This window comes from Labrus mixtus, chromosome 23 (assembly GCF_963584025.1).
Source record: "Labrus mixtus chromosome 23, fLabMix1.1, whole genome shotgun sequence".
NCBI lineage: Eukaryota > Metazoa > Chordata > Actinopteri > Labriformes > Labridae > Labrus > Labrus mixtus.
In genome coordinates, this window is record NC_083634.1 from 6,492,302 (window position 1) to 6,510,015 (window position 17,714).

The window sequence follows — 17,714 nt, forward strand, 5'->3', positions numbered from 1 at the left end:
CTTTAGATTCTGCTCCTGAATGCTCTGGATTTGTTTGGACCAGAGGAGGGAGACGGTTTTAAGACACCCCCACACGGCCGTTTTGGACGCCCCTCAGTTTGTCAGATATGAGAGCAGTTATCAGGTCAACAGGTGTTGCAGCGATGGAAGCGGGTCAAGAGAAGTGGTTCAGATAGAAGTGATTGTACTCGACCTAAAAAGCCTCTGCATGTTTCTAATAAGCTCCACGAGCAGAAACGTGCTCAAACTAGGATCAATATTGGAGATGCTTTTGAAAAATGGAGAGAGGTTAGAACACAGAAAGGTTTACAGACCGATGCAGAGCTGGATAAACACTGAAGCTTCAGTGTCCACCACATGGACTCTAGAGAGGAGGGGGCGGGGGGAGACAGCGCTCAGTAGGTGACAGTTACATATTGCTCCTTTAATGATTAATATGACGCTTGTTTTGTTCAGGCAGATAGATTTGCAAAGCTTCCCTGTGTTGATTTAAATGTAATAAATTTGTAAAGTGTAAGAGCAGGCTGAGATAACTCAGATAGCTCTTGCCATTTACTGAAGCTGCAAAGAGAAGCAAACCGCTTCTGGTTTTGTCCTCTAACTGTTACCTATGACTTACATGGACATATCCTGTCATAAATATGATTTTCTCCACAATTCCCCGACCTGGTTGAGAGTAGTTTTCGTGGTAATCTACACCCGGTGAGTCCGCCAGGCTACCAGATGGCCTGGTCCACCTCTCCAGCGTCTGTAACTGAGCCCATTCCACTTGACTGACGAGTGACACTCGAGTCACAAAGGAAGTGGCACACTTCAAAATGGAGACCTCATTTCTCAAACTACATTACATCAGAGATCCAGGGGAAGTTAGCCTCTGATAGCAATCCCTGTTTTTCTGCATAATGATTCAAAGAACTTTAAAGTTGTCACCAAACATTGCAGCACTCAGACTTAAAAGGGGGACTCTGGTGGTTTCAAACCTTGGCTCTTAATTCCCTTTAAGGACTTGGACCAGTAGATTGCTTCAGCCAGCAGCAGTGTAATGTCAAAGTGCGTCTAGATTGATCTTTTAAGTGTCTGATAACGGCACAGAACGGATTTGTACAGAGGTAACGTCTTAAACTCTGTCTTCAAAGGCGCCCGACTCCATTAGGGTCCACGCGGATCCTTAAAAAGTCCTGTGAAATCTTAAATGTAATTTTTAGGATTTAGGGTCATAACATGTCTTTAAAAAAGTCGTCTTTGTACATTTTTATTTTTGGTAATATTGATTGGCTTGTTCATGTGACATTCACCGTATTTACAGAAGCGGTGGTCACCTTTTAAGGCGGCGTGATGTCTGAGCATTCACAAACCGTGACTTGGAGAGCGATGGAGAAGAAGACGGGGAAATGAAAGTTGAAGGAAATTTGACGTCAAGGTGAAAAATCCAGGGACTGATTGGCAGGGGCGAACGACCATTAAGGCCTGTGTCCACAGACGGCTGTTTTTATTTACACTGGTTTCCAATACAAAACCAAAGCGCTCTGAAACAGAGACTGTGGGTGCTGTCAATGCGAAAAGCGCCATCCCTAGTCCATTACAGTCTGCTTCACTGCTGCAGGCTGATGCAATCTATAGGTGCAATTCCAAACCTTTTGGATGTCATGATGACTCTTTAAAAGACACGTTCTCATGTGAGCAGACAATTGCTCGCTTGCTGTCCACTCTTTAAACAACTCACATTTGCTCTATGAATTTCAGTTTTCCCTTGCAAACATTATCACATGTGGTGCTTTTATTTGGTGGACAAATCAAGGTGTGGTGCTTTGTGTTGACGAGCTGTTTACTCAAATCACAACGCATGAACAAACGGCTCGCTGTGAGACGAAATTAAGTTTTTCTCCGGTGTTGACACAGGTCAGAGGTTAACTTTCAATCTCTGATATGGATATTGTGAATGCACCGTTATCTCCTCTTTGAACAACACGTGAACAAGCTCTGCTGAGGGAGGGGAGAGAGTGACGGTGCCTTGTAGAGCCCCTTCCTCCTCGTTCCTTGTCCATAGGTCAAAAACTGCACAGTCGCTCGGATAGGAAACAATAGAAGCTGATTTTGTTGCTCACACACGTCGCATTCTATTAGGACATGCTGTTACCATTAGCCCACAATAAATTATTTCATAACTATAAGCTGACACAACCTCTACGTATTGTATTGGGCTAAACCACAAACCTAATGATACACAGCTTTACTAATGTACACGTTTTACTTTAAGAAACCTGTCTCATTCCTCTGAACTCATATCTGAGGGAGGCTGACATGCATTTGATTAGTTGATTATTGCTCGCTGTAAACCTCACAGAGGTGAAGCTTTAAAGAACACTGAGTTCTTTCCACCTCCCTCCCTTCCTCTCTGCACTTGTCTTGCCAACACACAACCCTCCTCCTCCCCCTTCACCCCCTGCTGGAGCCGACCGAATCTGAGGTCACACAGGCAATCAGATATGCCTAAGGGGGGGGGGGGGGGGGGGGGATATCTGGAACACCAGGGCAGGGATGGCAGGCGGTGCAGCTGACCCACCCTGCACCATCACATCCACTCAGGGAGGAGCGTAATAAGCCCGAGGCTGCAGGGGCAACGCTGACCTCCAACTACTGTCTGCCAATAACAGATTAAATTTAGAGTTACTGGGAGTCCATGAAGGCGGTCTAACCAGAGTCCAAAAACTGTCATAATCAATATGTTGTGTTAGAGTGTGTTTCCAGCTGCACAAAACCTGCTCTGAAGTCACCTGCACTAAACTTGAAAAAACAAATGCCCTAATGAAATGAAAGGTGCTCAGTCATGCCCCGATATCCTACTGATATAAGTTGCATAACCTAACCTATGGCCATTTGTCGCCACCGCAACCAAAACGGCATCGCCACCTTCAACAGACCCAGGCTCTGTGCATGTAAGCTGCAGGTAGTGACAACGCTGATACTACCTTCCTACCACATGGCCCCTCTTGACCCCCACAACTCAACCGTGTAGAACGATGGGCAGCAAGACCCAGGACATCACCGGGGTTGTCGGTGTTGCGCCCAATTAGTCCCACGACACCTCAGGAAGGCTGGACAGCTAACTCTTAACACCATAGCCGCCGCCCCCCCACCCCCCCACAATTATTAGTTATCTCTGCCCACCACACCCACATGCAGAGCTTTTATATCTGACCTACTTCACCACATGGCCGTCACAGTCCAAACAGCATCGCCACGTTCAACAGACCCAGGCTCTGTGCATGTAAGCTCCAGGTAGTGACAATGCTGATACTACCTCCCATACCACAAGACCGCCTTCTGGCCCCAACAACCAGAATGCAACTCTTTCTGGTGCCAACATTAATTTAGGAGGAGGCAGATTAGGAAGCGGGTATTTTAAATATGGCCTTGTTTGCTTTAGCTTCTTCAGGCAGATTTTGAAAGGCCTTTAAATGTTAAATGTAGCTCTCAGCTTGTTTCTCTGTTCTCCAGAAATGACCTGAATGCAGATTGGAATGACATTAATATTCAGGAAAGAGCTAACGGATACTTTCTACGTCTCCTCGGCTGCATAGTTGGAACATTTATACTAATTTCTGACCTGTTTGCATTCATATATTCAACTTTGTTCTTTGCTGTGTTGAAAACACTCAAATCACACTCGGAGATCTTTTGCATTCCTCATTTAAAATGTTTCCATAACTGTTTTTTAGATTTGAGATCGAAGATGTGAGATACCAAAATGTGTAGGGGTATGCTTTAATTTTCTCTTTTGTTGAACCATTGTAATCACTTTCCATAGATTCATTAGATAGAGATTCATAGTGCAGGTTTCATCTCCTTGCAGCCGTCTTCACTCTTACCTGCCCCGACAATCCAGAAATACGAGTGTGCCTTGGAGCGTAATGTGGTTTAAAAAGTGAAGGTGTGGTGTGTGAAAGAGGGGGAATAGTTGTATGAATCTGACAGGAGGAATGCTGCACCACGAGGGCACGCCAACCCCAACCTGTCCGGCCTGCACAAACTCCAACAGAGCTGAAGGGAAGGGAGACGCCAGCTGCTCCTCCCTGAGTCAACCTGAAACTCTCGTTCACATTTTACCCATGACTCAGGACGTTTCTCTCTTGGCATTCCCAACCCGTCCGACACAAGAGAATGAGGTGTGACCTCCTAATTACCTCCTCTTCACCTTGTCAGGGGCAGTAATCCTCGCGAGGTCTAGTCTGCAGTTTGGGATCAAGTTCAAGCTGTTAGTCAGGCTTTAGATCATGGCTAGTCTTTAACATCATCTCTTTGTGGATCATGCTTCGTGCACAGGGGGCGTTGTGACGTGTGAAATGGGAAAGGAGCTACTTCCTGTGTATTTTGTGATTATCACTGAGCTGCATTGAGGGGGATTTATGTCACTTAAAGCCTGGGCCTTTTTATTTTTATTCATGTTTTAGTTTTGCTTTCGTGTAATGCATCCCCCAGAAGCCTTGAAAAACAGGCTGTGATGGCTGGAACGTATATTTAAAGTGTCTGACAGAAAGGATCCCTGCACAGATGGAGCTTTATGGTAAAGAGGAAGATGATTGTTTTTTGACCCCAAAAAGTCGTTCCATCGCTCTTTTTAAAGCCACCAAACTCCTTTGACAAAAACATCAATTTAGCGTCGCAGAACCAACGAGTTTCCGTTCTACTCCTGCATCAAAGTTTGTTCAACAGCGATAATACAGCACACCGCGCTATTGAGCCACCATGGATCACCGCGGTGGAAATTCCATCACTGCGACAGCCCTAGTGTCTCCATGATGAATAGGTACATAAAGTTTTAGTTTTGCTTTTGTGTCATGCGTCCAGCAGTCTTGGACAACAAGCTGTGATGGCTGGAACGTAATCATGGAAATGCTCTGAATCCAAAAACTTGTTTTTCCCCGACAGGCTCAGATTGTTTTTCTAAGTGTCTGACAACATCACAGAAAAGATCCCTGTAGAGAGAGAACTTTATGTTAAAGAGGAAGGTGATTGTTTTTTTTAAGCACTAACAGTCGTTCCCTCGCTCTTTTCAAAGCCAACAAACTCCCCTGAAAAAAACATCAATTTAACGTTGTAGAATGCATGAGAGTGGCCGGTCTACTGCTGCATCAAATTCTGATTTATTGAGGTTCTTGTGCATTCCACAAATATTGTGATGGATCAGAACTAAAGCCCGGTGAACTCTGTGTGGTTGTATGAAGGTCGTGGTAAATGTAGGCTCACACTGTACGACCTGAGAGCTGTATCAGGTTGAATCAGGATGGAATGTTCACAATTATCAATCGATATGTACGGCTCAAATACTCACACTGGCAAAAAGAAGTGAGTGAGTGAGTGTGTGCAGTCGTACGATCAGAAAGTTTTATATAACTAACTAGGGCTCGAACGATGTGGATTTTTTTGGAGCCGATATCGTTACTAGTAAGTGAAAACATCTGATACCGATATATCGGCCGATATCTTTCTTAGATCTATGTTCCATGTGTAGAGATAGATAAACACATGAATTGTGTCCCTCAGATGCATCGCACCGCTCGACACTGCAGAGTAATGATGCTCGTTGTAATCCATATAGCGCCCTCTGCTGGTGACAGAGAACAGCTAGTGTTGTACAATGAAGCGCAAATGAAATCATGTTTTAACTGGTTAATAAATCGAGTAATATCTGAGATATAATTAGCCGATACTGATAGTTACTGAATATGCTATTATCGGCCGATATTATCCGCTGGTCGATTAATCGGTCGAGCTCTAGTATTTACAAAAGTTTTGTTTCATGATTTAACACTATTTGTGTGGAACACTTTAACACAAACCAAATAACTGATGAACGCAACGGTAGACCAGCAACTTGTGCATTCTGCAACATTAAATTGATGTTTTTGTCAGTGGAGTTTGGTGTCTTTACAAAGAGCGATGTCATGACTGTTTGTGGTTAAAAAAAAAAACAATCCTCTTCCTCTGTTACAAAAAGCTCTGTCTCTGCAGGGATCGTTTTTGTGATGTTGTCAGACGCCTATCAGGAGGGAAAAAACGACTTTTAGAGGAAGTTATTCGATTCAGAGCATTTCCTTGAATGATGACATCACAGCTTGTTTTTCAGCTCCCAGATGAAGCGAATCATTGAGACATTCAAAGTTTCTTTAATGGATGCTTTTTTTCCGATCCAAAATATTGTTTGCCGGTTTTAAAGTTGACCGTCGAATGAAGAAGTTAAGTCTTTGTGCCGTGTATATTTCTGCAGCAGCATCATTACGTCTGGGGAAGTTCTGCAGGTCCTGTAGTTATTTGTGGAAGCTCTTGTATTTGCCGATAGCAACACTGAGCTTGTTTGCTTAAGCTAACTGTCTTCCTTGTATAGAAATGGTAAGTGCATGTGTTAAAGTCATTGCAGGATTACATTTAGAGCATATGCATGGAGCGTGTTTGTATTTTTGGCCTTATTTCGCTGTCGTTTTCGTAGCCTGTAGAGCTGTTAAAGCCGGATAAGTTAAGTCTTTATTGAAATGCTTTAATTTCAATGGATTCGGTGGATAGGACGACTTCTCTTCTTCTTTCTCTCCTTCCTTTTCTAGGATGATCATTCTTCTGTCCTTTTTTTATTGTTTCAGATTGCTTTCTTTCCTCTTCGCCTGTATCTCTCATTCAGTCTCCTCAAGGCAAGTGTATGGTTCTCTTACGCTGCTCGCCTGCTCTCTCCTTCTCTCCTCTTCTCTCTCGCTGGCCTGCTGCTGTACCGCTCTACTTCATCCCTCCTTTTTATTTCTGGTGCCCCTCTCCTGCTCGTGTAAAGAGTCCAATGAAAATAGAACGGACCCGCAAAGAGAAGAGAAATGACTTAACTAGCTTCAGTCCTAACACCCAGCTTGCCTGCTTTCTACCCTCCCCTCCTCCTGCCAACCTTGTCATGCTCTTCCATCTGTCTCCAACACTGCTGACTGTCAGTTAGCCAGTTAGCACCGCACCTCCTCCTGTTTTCAATGACATATGGCATTGGTAATTTTCTCCACCAACCCCCCCGAACAAACCCTGCTGCAACTTGAGATGAAACCTCTCTAGCATGTTCCAAAAATAGCCATCTTGACCTATTGACAAGTTTTATTGTTAGCGTATTGTAAGTGCTGCAGAAAATCTAAATGTGCATGGCAGCAGAAGCTAAACTGACAAATGCTAGAGAGATTTTTACACATAGTTTCTTGTACTTGGATGTGATTGATCAAATTGGCATTATCAGTTAATTATCTCCTGAATGTTTACTAAAGAATTAGCCCTGTATAACCTGGGCTGTGCAGCTGCCAGCAATCTGATCCGTTTCAGTCTTTACCTCGTGCTGTCGAGCATTATTTAGGTCAGCGGCGCTCACTGTAGGTTCAAGATAATCCCAAGATTGCCACTTTATTTTAAGAAAGCGGAGAAGTTCAAGTTCACATTGTGCTCACAAGAGCAGAAACCTAAAAATGGATCCAGTTCCTGTGGGGACGGTCCTACCTTCCTGCTGTCCTAATATCCCAGCTCCTTTCCTAAGCCCAAGTAGCAACCATGCCCCTCCGAGGACGAGTGGCACCGGAGAAATCACCCACCACCCAGCAGCCTGGGCCCGCCATCGCCTGCAGCCGCTCAACCACCCTCCACCCCACTACCTGCTTATGGCTCTGTAGGCTCTCTGCATGTCTCATCCTTGCTTTAGTAGTAGGTTTTCTTTCCTCATTTTTTAGATTATTTTTGTGCTGTGATTTTTGATTGTAGCCTAAAATTTGAAGTAGATAACAGTTACTAGAGTAGAAATAGACTAATGTAGGTACACAAAGTCACACATATGTCACAAGCAGCCAACATATTGACTCTATAGGGGAGGAATGGAAGGACGTGTCTGCACCCAGTGGAATTTGAACTCCTCCTGACTCATCTGCTTCCTATCGAAGAAAGCTCACTTTGCTTATTCGTCACAGTGTTTAAGCCGTAAATCAATTACTGGAGATTTGACAGAAATGCCTACAGAGCCGAATTCTTGATCTATTGGATATATTTTCAGGGGGGTACCAAGTTATTCAAGGGAAGGAGATAAAGTATTAAACTAGACTCCTGTCCTTTATTTAAGTAGCTTCAGGGCTGCCAACTGAAGGTAGACGTTTCAAATACGTGGAAGAGACCCCGAGTTAAATCACTACTCCTTTTATTAGTAGCGTCATTGTAGAAAGAGCTAGCAGGAGATGCAGCATGTAAAGCTCTCAAACTGAGTCTAAAGCCCTGTTTCCACCAAGCGGTCTGGTTTGGTTCAGAACGGTTTGGGTAACCCTGATCTTGCTTGTGTTTCCACAGCCAACCGTAACCTTACTTGGTAAGCAGAGTGTAAGCCGGATGACCCTAGACATGTCAGCTATGTAATAGCGTTACATCATTGCCTAGCAGCACAGTATAGCCCGCCAATAAATTCAACGAAGGAGAACGTGACACAGTAAGCAAAGAGCAATAACGGAGGACGTCCAGCAAACGGATGGATCGGTACGCTTGGCACACCAACAGAAGGGTAGCAAAAAAGTAGGACGGTACGGATCGGTTACTTTGGTACCATTCCCAACTTTTGACTGTGGAAATGCCAATAAATGCGTTCTGAACCAAACAGGACCGCCTGGTTGTAGTTTCAATGTTGAAATTGGCAGGTGAAAAGCTCACTAATGAACTAAATGAGGTGGCAGTATGGTGTGTTCAAATTAACATCAAGAAAAAGATTATTGGTGACAATGTTGAATAAATAATACATTTGTTTTCCCAGCAATATTAAGTAGATACACCAGTGCTGTTAAACTTGGCTTGTTGATTGAAGTCTTTCAACTGGATAAATCGATAAAAAATTACTGTAAGGCAACTTAAAAGACCAAGAAAGTTGTTGATGCTTATCGAAGTCTTTGAAAAATGTGCATTAAAGTGAGTCCTGTAGTCTGAAAAAGGAGTATGTGGTCGTTCTTAGCTGAAAAAAGAATTGACTCAATGGTTAACAATTTGTTTTGAGAAGCAAAAGTTCAATTGACCAGCAAAACTCTGATTCCATTGCAGCCCTGCTCGTTCTTTTTTGGAGTTATTGTAACAAATAATGTCAACTAAAAGTCCATTTACTGACTTATTGTGAGCTGTAAATCAATGCCCAGTAGATCTAGGGTGATTATATGTTGTTGATGTGGTTGGACCTTGACTTGAGATCATTTTCTTACTGATCCAACGTCAACGGGTAGAAAGAGGTTTTTTTTGCCAAAAGATTCCCATACCCGAGGCCTCAAACATAATCACCCGGCGTCTGCAGAGAGCAGATTACATAAACGAGGCGTTGAAGAGCACTGAGGCCTGATCTGGCAGATGGTACATGACTAGTGGCCAATTACAAAGCAAAGTTGTTGACAGTTTTATCTGAAACATGTTCATGAAGTCACTGCTGAATTATAACGGTCCCTCTGGTTATTCTAATAAAGTAGATCTCCCTCTCTGTGACATCCAGGGATTTGTTCTCAGAACAGAAACTGTTTTTGGATTTTGTTTACAAAGCCTGCAAATGACTACAACACGACTGCTGCTGATGCTGCTGGCTGGAAAGTCCATTCATGTGGCCTAGTTTGAACAAGGCATTGTATTGTGGCGCAGGGGAGGTGGCTGTCCTGTGCAAGACAAAGTGGACTAGTCAGTTAGGCATCTGTGGAAAAATCTGTCCGTTGAAGCGAACATTGCAGAGCTCAATTAAAGTCCCGCAAATATAAACTTTTATAAACAAACAAGATGAAATTACAGCGTCCTGCTAAACCAGTGCTTGTTGAGTAAAAGTTAAATTAAGAGGTTGAGCTGGGCCAATTAAACAATCTAACTCAATGTGAGTTTTGAAAATGATCATTGGTGCTGAAAGGGATTAAGGGAATGCCTTTGGGTTTTTTAGGGGCCCTTTCAGTTTTGCTAAAAAACTTAACCAACCAGACTGCAGTATTACCTAACTCTGTGCATGACTTTCACCGTTTTGGAATCAGATTATCACATAATATCCATGTTTGAGATTCTCTGACACTGACTTTCTGATTTATTGTGCTGCATTTAAAGATTTATTGTATTCATAAACTTCCTGTGTCTTAATTTTCTTCGCAAAGCTTTAGTCTAGTGATGTAATGGATACCTCGCAATACATTCAAAATGGAAACAAATATAGACAATTTAAGTGAATTTATTAGACGTCTGAATCGCAAGTGACTGGTGAATGAGACAAAAAGCGTAACCAACATGACACAACGTGTAAAACAGCTTTTCCAGTGAGGGTCTTTTCTTCTGAAGAGCATGGATGCCTGATTGGTTTTGGGACTCGATCTGGCATGTTGACTCACTCACTTTAAACATGTCCAACTAACTTGTTCCCTATTTGTCTAAAGCTTAGGATGTAGTCGTATTACAGCCACTTGTTTTGCGATTTTTAATTTCAGGGGGCATACTTGTTACATGTCCCTTTGAAAGAATCCATAAAATATCCTTTCAGGCAAAAAGGTCTTGGGGAATATGTATGATGCATTTGACGTTGCATCCGTGTTTGCCAGTATCTGGTTTGGGTGGTGACAACTTTCTCTAGTGGGGTTTTTGTTTTGTCCAACACTCTTGTGGACTTTTACCTTGAAGCTATTAGCTTTAGTCATTTTATATGGAATTACAAAAAGTAGACATTTTCCTAGAAAACTCAGGAGAGGCAGCCTCACACAAGTAACTAGAAATATCTGGGGGTTTAGTAGGAGCTCAGATCACATGAAAAATAAGATAACAGTTGGTGTCTGTGTTGACTTAAATCTGCAATACTCTGCTTTTAAAAAAATGACACTTTCTACACAATCTCACACAACCACCATTTTTATTTTAGCTGCACTTGTTTCCAATCAAAACCTTTTCATATCTGACTGAGAATTTAAGCAAAGAATTCATTTAGTTACCACTGAGAAAATACTGTTTTTTGATAAAGCAGTCAATTAAACACCATCGAAAAGAAACTGTGTTCAAGTGTTTAGCAAATCATATACAGCATTTGAATCCTCAGTGATTTCGAAAGACCTAGTCTATGAGATTTAATTTCTTTTGCTGCTTCATTTCATCATTTTGGCAACTTCGTAGAGATGTTAAGAGCAGCATGCAACAGGTTGAAATCCCATCCATTATACCAATCTGCCTTACATTTCCATGATGCAATGCACGACTGCTATGGCTGCAACGTTAAGGCCTCACTGAATAAGATAAGTGCATGGGAGTTTCGTGTCTGTGATTTATATGACCTCCCCTCCTTTTTCCTCTTCGCTGCCATTCTTCTGGCATGGTGATGCAGACAAAAGAGTTGTCCTGGGCTCTGACAAGCCCTGCGAAGGTGTAGCGACATCCCTTCGCTTTCCTTCTCAACCTGGCTCGTTCACCCCTGGTAACTTCGGGAGTGAGGCAAGTCCGCCAGATGAACAACCAGATTCACCGATAAAGACGTCCCCTGTTTCAGAGCGAATAAAGGCGCTGGAAGCTCTTGCTGCTAAAAAGAAGGAGCCTGATTTTAGAAGTGATGGAGGTTTCTCGCATTACAGAGACCGCCACCATGAGAAATCTGAGAAAACTCCCACTGAGACTCCAAAAACTCCCACTGAGACTCCAAAATCCCTCGCTGAGACGCCAAAATCCCCCACTGACAAATCTACACCCACTGTCCAGAAAAAAGGAGGCTCTTCTGATCTGGAGTCGCCTGAATCTCCCTTCGAGGTTCTTGGAGATCTGAGGCAAGTCAATGAATTTGAAGAAACAGAACAGTGGATGAAGGCTCATCTACCACCTGTGCCAGACTTTGATGCAGTCGATCTAATAAAAGGAAACTTGACTTCAGACAACGCTAAATCAAAGGAGGAGAAGGTGACTGACATGGTCATACCTGAAGCTCCTGCTGCCTTTGCCGGTGTTCCCGATGCCTTCATGGATTCTCCAGTTGAAGCTCCAAAGCTGAAGGATGATGTAATTGATGCACAGAAGCAGGCAAGTGTTGAGGGGGAGTCTGAGTTTGACCTGAGCTATTTGCCAACTGCTTACATGTGGGATCAGCAGGAAAAGTCAGGTGTCCCGGCTTTGTCAAACGTCAACCCTGTGCTCCCGTCTTCTCCTCCGCCTCCTGCAGGTTTTGGTTCCCCTACTCCTCCTGCTTCCCCTCCAGTCGCATCAGACTCCAAGCAGAAGTCTTTGGATGACAAGAAGCTCAATTTGACTGGAGATCTTGAGCCCCCAGAGGCAAGTGAAGCAGACAGCTCTGGAGAGTCAGATGATACTGTCATTGAAGATGGTGTCACCGCTCCTGCATCTGTTTCTCCTCCATCTTCTGATCCTGCTGCTTCAAATGAGCCTACTGCTACTCCGGCTTCTGCAGCTCCCAGTCCTCCAGCTGAGGAAAAGGAAGCTCCTCCACTGAGATCCGAGAGGAAGCTAATGCAGGTTCCAACAATCAATGTTATTGAGACAGATGAGCCAAATTACAGTGATGAGGAGATGGAGCTTGAAATGGAAGAAGATTATGAGGTTGTTAAAGACCCTGTTAGAGAGGCTTCAAAAACCCCCGAGCCAGATGACAGTAAAAATGAACCACCAAGAAAACGTCCCTTAGAAACAGAATTCATGGAAGGCTACTCTCCTCCATCCTCGCCTGTGGACTCTGATGAGGAATACTCTCCTGACCATAAGATAGCCAAATCTTTTCCTGATACAGTCCTTCAGGAATCTGGATCAAAACCTGATCAGACAGTTACAAAAGACTCTGAATCTGAAAAACCACAGGCCATTTCCAATAAAACAAAGGAAGAAACAAACCCTTTAATGGGCACAAATGAAGAAGTGGATTTCCCAGACAATGAGGATGAGTGGTCAGATGAAGCACAAGATATCCTCGTCAATTCAGGCAAGAGTGATCTTGTACTCATGGAAGCAAATCCTTACGCTCCATTGAAAGTGGATGATAAGAGCAACACAACTGAAAAAGCAGATTATATGGAGACCACTTCCTTTCCTAAAACTAGCTTCATGCAAGACGATATATATGACAGACAATCATTTGATTATGAATATGATGCATCCTGTCCCTTAGATGACATTGATAACAAAGGGCTTAACAACGCAAAGGAGCGGTTTCTCTCTGATCCTGCACTTCAAGAAGACCGTCTTAAAGATGATGAAGCCGTCACCAAGCCAGTTGCAAGAGATTATCCCCAAGATCCGTATTCCTCTTTCCAAAGTACAACTGTAGGCAGCAACATCGAGCAAGATTTCGGAAAGAAGACTGTAAAGAACATGGATAATAGCAACTCTATCGCTGCACAAAATATTGACACAAAGGTCCAGAAGGACACTAAAACGGATCCTCATGCACCTGACAAAACAAGTAAACCAGAAAGCATTGACCTTGACAGCTCTGAGCCTACAGACAGCTTTGTGGACTTTATGCGGGAGTGCCTTAAATCAAGGCAAGATGAAGAGCTCCAAGATGTTTCCTCTAAGAACAAGTCTGGGAGCACAGATTTGCCTCCTTCCCATCCTACCATGGTGATGGATCTTGAACAAGAAAAGCTAACCATCAGTGCTCTCAAAGAGCTGGGCAGCAGTCAGGAAGAGGAGGCAATATCTCTCCGGTCAAAGGTTCCTGTCAAGGAAAGCATCAATGCTACACCTGTACAGCAGTCTTCCTGTCCCTCTGCTCCCAACCCTACATGTTCCCAAAGCAACCGTGTGTTTGACAGCGCGTATTCCAAAGAGGTAGACGCCATCGACGAATGGGTGGCTGAAGCCTATCATCTTGCTGAGCATGTCTTGACAGCAATACTAACCCACTTATCAGGTAACACCTCTTCCTTCCAGGCGGTAGGCCTGCTAACCTCATGCAGTCACCTCAGAAGGACCCATTTTCCTCACTTGCACCTAACATGACTGTCCTTTTAAGTCTTCAAGGCAAGATTGGCTTTTTGTGATGAGATCTTATTCGACAGATATTCTCTGCATTTTATTTAATAAAACGGCTACTTATTCGAGCACAATAGCCTGAAACTAGAATGAACTTGTTAATCAACCTTTCCATCGTGAATCATTTAAGTGGAGTTGAAAGGAATCAGGATATCAGCATAATACTAAAGTTGCTTTAAGTTTTTGGATAACACTTTTCAGCCACTACAGGCCACTGGTCCTGATGTACTGTTGAGCCTTGAAAAGAAAAATGTTCGACCATGACAAGTTTTTTTTCTAAAAAAGCCTCTGACAACGCCTGACAATCAGAAATGTTGAGATCAGCGAGTATGCAAGTCAATGAACGGTTCCAATACCATAACCATAGTAATGAAAGCACAACAAGTCAGCCTCCAAAAACGTACTGGTTTCATGTAAATTATTGAGTGGCAATAACAAACCTTGGCAGTGTGTGGTGCTAACAGAAAGTTAAATCTTCATTAAAGCTAGGAAAACCAGTCAGGGTTTTCAACCAATATCATGTATGTTTATTAAATTGCAGTAGTGTCTGAGGGGTGCTAGCTATTAGACAATGTCCAAGTCTAGGTATCAGAATTGGTATCGGGAAGGAAAAAATGTTATCAGAACATCTCCAAAGTGAGGGCAGCTGTAGAAACTGCAGTTGTCTCTGAGATTATTGAAACTAATCCACAGTGAAGTGTATATGGTTCAGTGATCCCCTCTCTGTTTGAGCTTTTGACCCTCACCTGCCCTCTGTCCTTTACAGCTCGGCTGTGGTCCATTCACAGAGAGAGGGTGGGTGGGTGTTGGGACAGGAGGGTTTAAATATGGTGCCCAAGTGTTGGCTTCGGGAACCTTGGATGTCACGGGTTGCAGTCGATCCATGGTGTTGGGTTTCTGCCTTTATGCAACTTTCTACAACACCCTTGGTAAAGAACATCACATAAGGCAGTGAACAAAAAAAGGGTGCCAAAATAATTAAAATAACCAAAATCTAAAGTGGCAGATTACTTTTGTGCCTTTACAGTTTCAGATGAGATAACAATTTTGCAATTAAGTTTTTGAATTTAATGAAGTCAGTTAGTCCTCAACCAAAAAAACAGCCTGTTTCCATTCAAATGTTTGATACTCTTCCAATACTACATGTTTTAAAACGATGCCATTTCCGTTTTTTGGATTATAGTATAAAATATTACAGAAACAAAAAAACTGCAGATCTGCAGTCGGATTTTTAACCTAAATCTGCCGTTAATTAGAGGGTGAGCACTGTCTGAATTGGACGTATGCGTTGGCCAAATTTCAGTGATATAATGTTGGCAACATAGCTGTACAGCTTAGAAAGTGTGCAGGAGTTTGCCTTCTACTTTTGTTAATAAAAAAAACAAAACATTTTTGATATCTTGGTATCTATATTGTAATGCAAGTTTAAAACCCTGGTATCTTGACTCCCTTTGTTTCCATGCATCATAATGTGTATATTCTGTAATAAAAAGTTGACCACTGCAAGGTCAAAGCCGAGGAAAGCGTTAATTTCTAGGAGCCAGTCCTGCGGTACCCTCCCTGTCGTCCCTCTGCAAACATGATCTCTATTCCTCGCACATATGCACACAGAGGCTGGTATGCAGACAGTAATCCTGACACATTCAGAGCTACGTCTACATGTGTTGAATACTTTTACCGAGAGTTTGGCACAGCTCACCGCACTGCTGGCGCTTCAGCAACCAGGAACAACAGGGAGAGTTTTCAGAAAGTGCATAAAAGAAAAGTCAGCTTCATTTTAAAGCTGTTTGTTTTATTTTTCTGTGAGGCTTGTTTCGCAGTAAATACAATAAAGTTCTTTCTTAATCGGGTTGAAGAGGAAGCTCTGCTTTGTGTCGTGCTCTGGAGAGGAGCCGTGTTGTTGAATCCTCCCCCCCTGCAGCTATGAGCTGCTTCTATTTTAGTGCTTCTCTGCAGTGCTGCTCCACAACTCAGTAGGTTATTAGGCGGGGTACACTCAGTTAGGTATGATTGTTTCTGTTGGTGTGGCTGTTGTCAGGCTGGATATGCTTGCTTTTGCATTTGCTGTGTTGCTGTTCAAGTTTCTAGTTGGAGAAATCTGTGAGGCTAAAAACAAAGCCAAACAGGGCTCTCTGCCTCAGGTTTCTAATGTCAAACTTGTTGCAGGGGCTCCAAAGATTAGTCTGAATAAAGCATTCCTTCAGCGTTCAGATTTGTGTTAATCCTCCGTTTGAAGGTTTTCCAAAGTGAAGGAAAGGCACATATGTGAATACCTGGACCAAATCCAACCTGCATCGCTGTTTGCTTCACAGGAATACGAACCTGCAATGATTCAGTAGAACAAGATAATAACCCAGACAGGATTTGTAATTGGGTCGCACGAAAAATAGAGCAATGTTTGAAACTGAAAGTAATCTTAATTTGAGTTTAACCAGGTGAGTGTGAGTCAGTTTATAATCTACCAGAAACCAAAACCAAGACCAGAGATCCTGTTTCAATGAAAAACCTGATAAATAAACAAACTTTGTACCAAACAGACAGTTAGAGACTAGCTGCAGAAAATACAACTCATCACTGAGGCATTGAAATTCACGTGTTGCTCCACTTCGATGCAAGTTGCTGAAAATTCTCCCAATGAAAGACGGATCCTCCATGCTGGACAGATTCTGTCATTGTATATACGTCGTCCCTGAAACAAACCAAATTTAGTTTGTTTTGTATCAAAGATTCTCCGTGCTGAGTGAATATTTACATTGTGCACCCAAAGTGGTCACAATAACGGAATTTTAAAGGAAGAATGTGCGACATGTTCCACATAAATATATCATTAATCCAGTCTCTCCTGTGTAAATGTGTCTCTGAGTCATGACTGTCTACAATGAGTGAAAAGCTCGAGTCCCGCTGGCTGTGTTGTTGTAAGAGCCGTGTTTACATGGACGGGACGGCTGGCTCCTCCCCTTGAGTATAAAAGCTGTTTTAGTCAAGAAGAACATACTCACTGATTATTTAGATGTTAGTAAGAGTTTTAGATCACCGTCATTCTGTGTCAATTAACATGCAATGTGAAGCTACGAGCTAACTACAGAGCGCTAACATTAACATGCTAGCACAACAATGCAGGACACAGGTGATTGCAGCTCGAGCAAAGGACAATTTTGTCTGCCGCTTGAGCTTAATGGTGCTTAGTTATGGTGCGTTCCATTTTATAACTCTTTCATACGAACTTGAGTGGAGGGGGGCGTTGGAGGTGTGTCTCAGTATGGAGGAGGTGTGGCCAAACAGGAAGTTTGTTTTGGTTTCATGCTGGTGCGCAAGGGCGAAATCTACTGGATCAAAAAGTCGCACATTCTTTAAGCTTCAATAGGATAATAATATAAATCAATATCTTTTTTGATACCAGGGACAAAAAGATGGAAGTCTGTGAACCCAATGGTGGGTAAGCTCTTGTTTTCAATTATATAAAACGGAAAGCAAACTCCTGCCCACCGTCTAAACTGCACAAAAACATCGGCTATCTAATGTATTAGTGCAATCTATGCAGTGTGAAGGTGACTGCTCGCACGTTTTGGTGGATTTATGGCCTTAATTGCGCCTCTCACTAGCCATGTAATAGCTTAGTAAATGTATTTTTAGAATAAATTGTGGTAAGAGTGCACAAATGGTTTCATGGTCTAGTTAGTGTATGTTGGGCCAGCCTGTTATTGTGTGTG

General features: G+C 42.9%; 1 protein-coding gene across 2 annotated transcripts in view; it reads left to right on the plus strand.

Moving 5' to 3' along the window:
- Positions 1-17,714, plus strand: part of rtn3 (reticulon 3) — a 29,742-nt gene that overhangs the window by 2,700 nt on the left and 9,328 nt on the right. Inside the window, exons 2-3 of one of the 2 annotated variants that reach the window (XM_061031964.1) lie at positions 6,636-6,683; positions 11,357-13,882. The exons of the other annotated variant lie outside the window; for it this stretch is intronic. Coding sequence (XP_060887947.1) covers positions 6,636-6,683; positions 11,357-13,882 — 2,574 coding nt within the window. The remainder of the gene's footprint in view (positions 1-6,635; positions 6,684-11,356; positions 13,883-17,714) is intronic. 2 annotated transcript variants of the gene reach the window in all.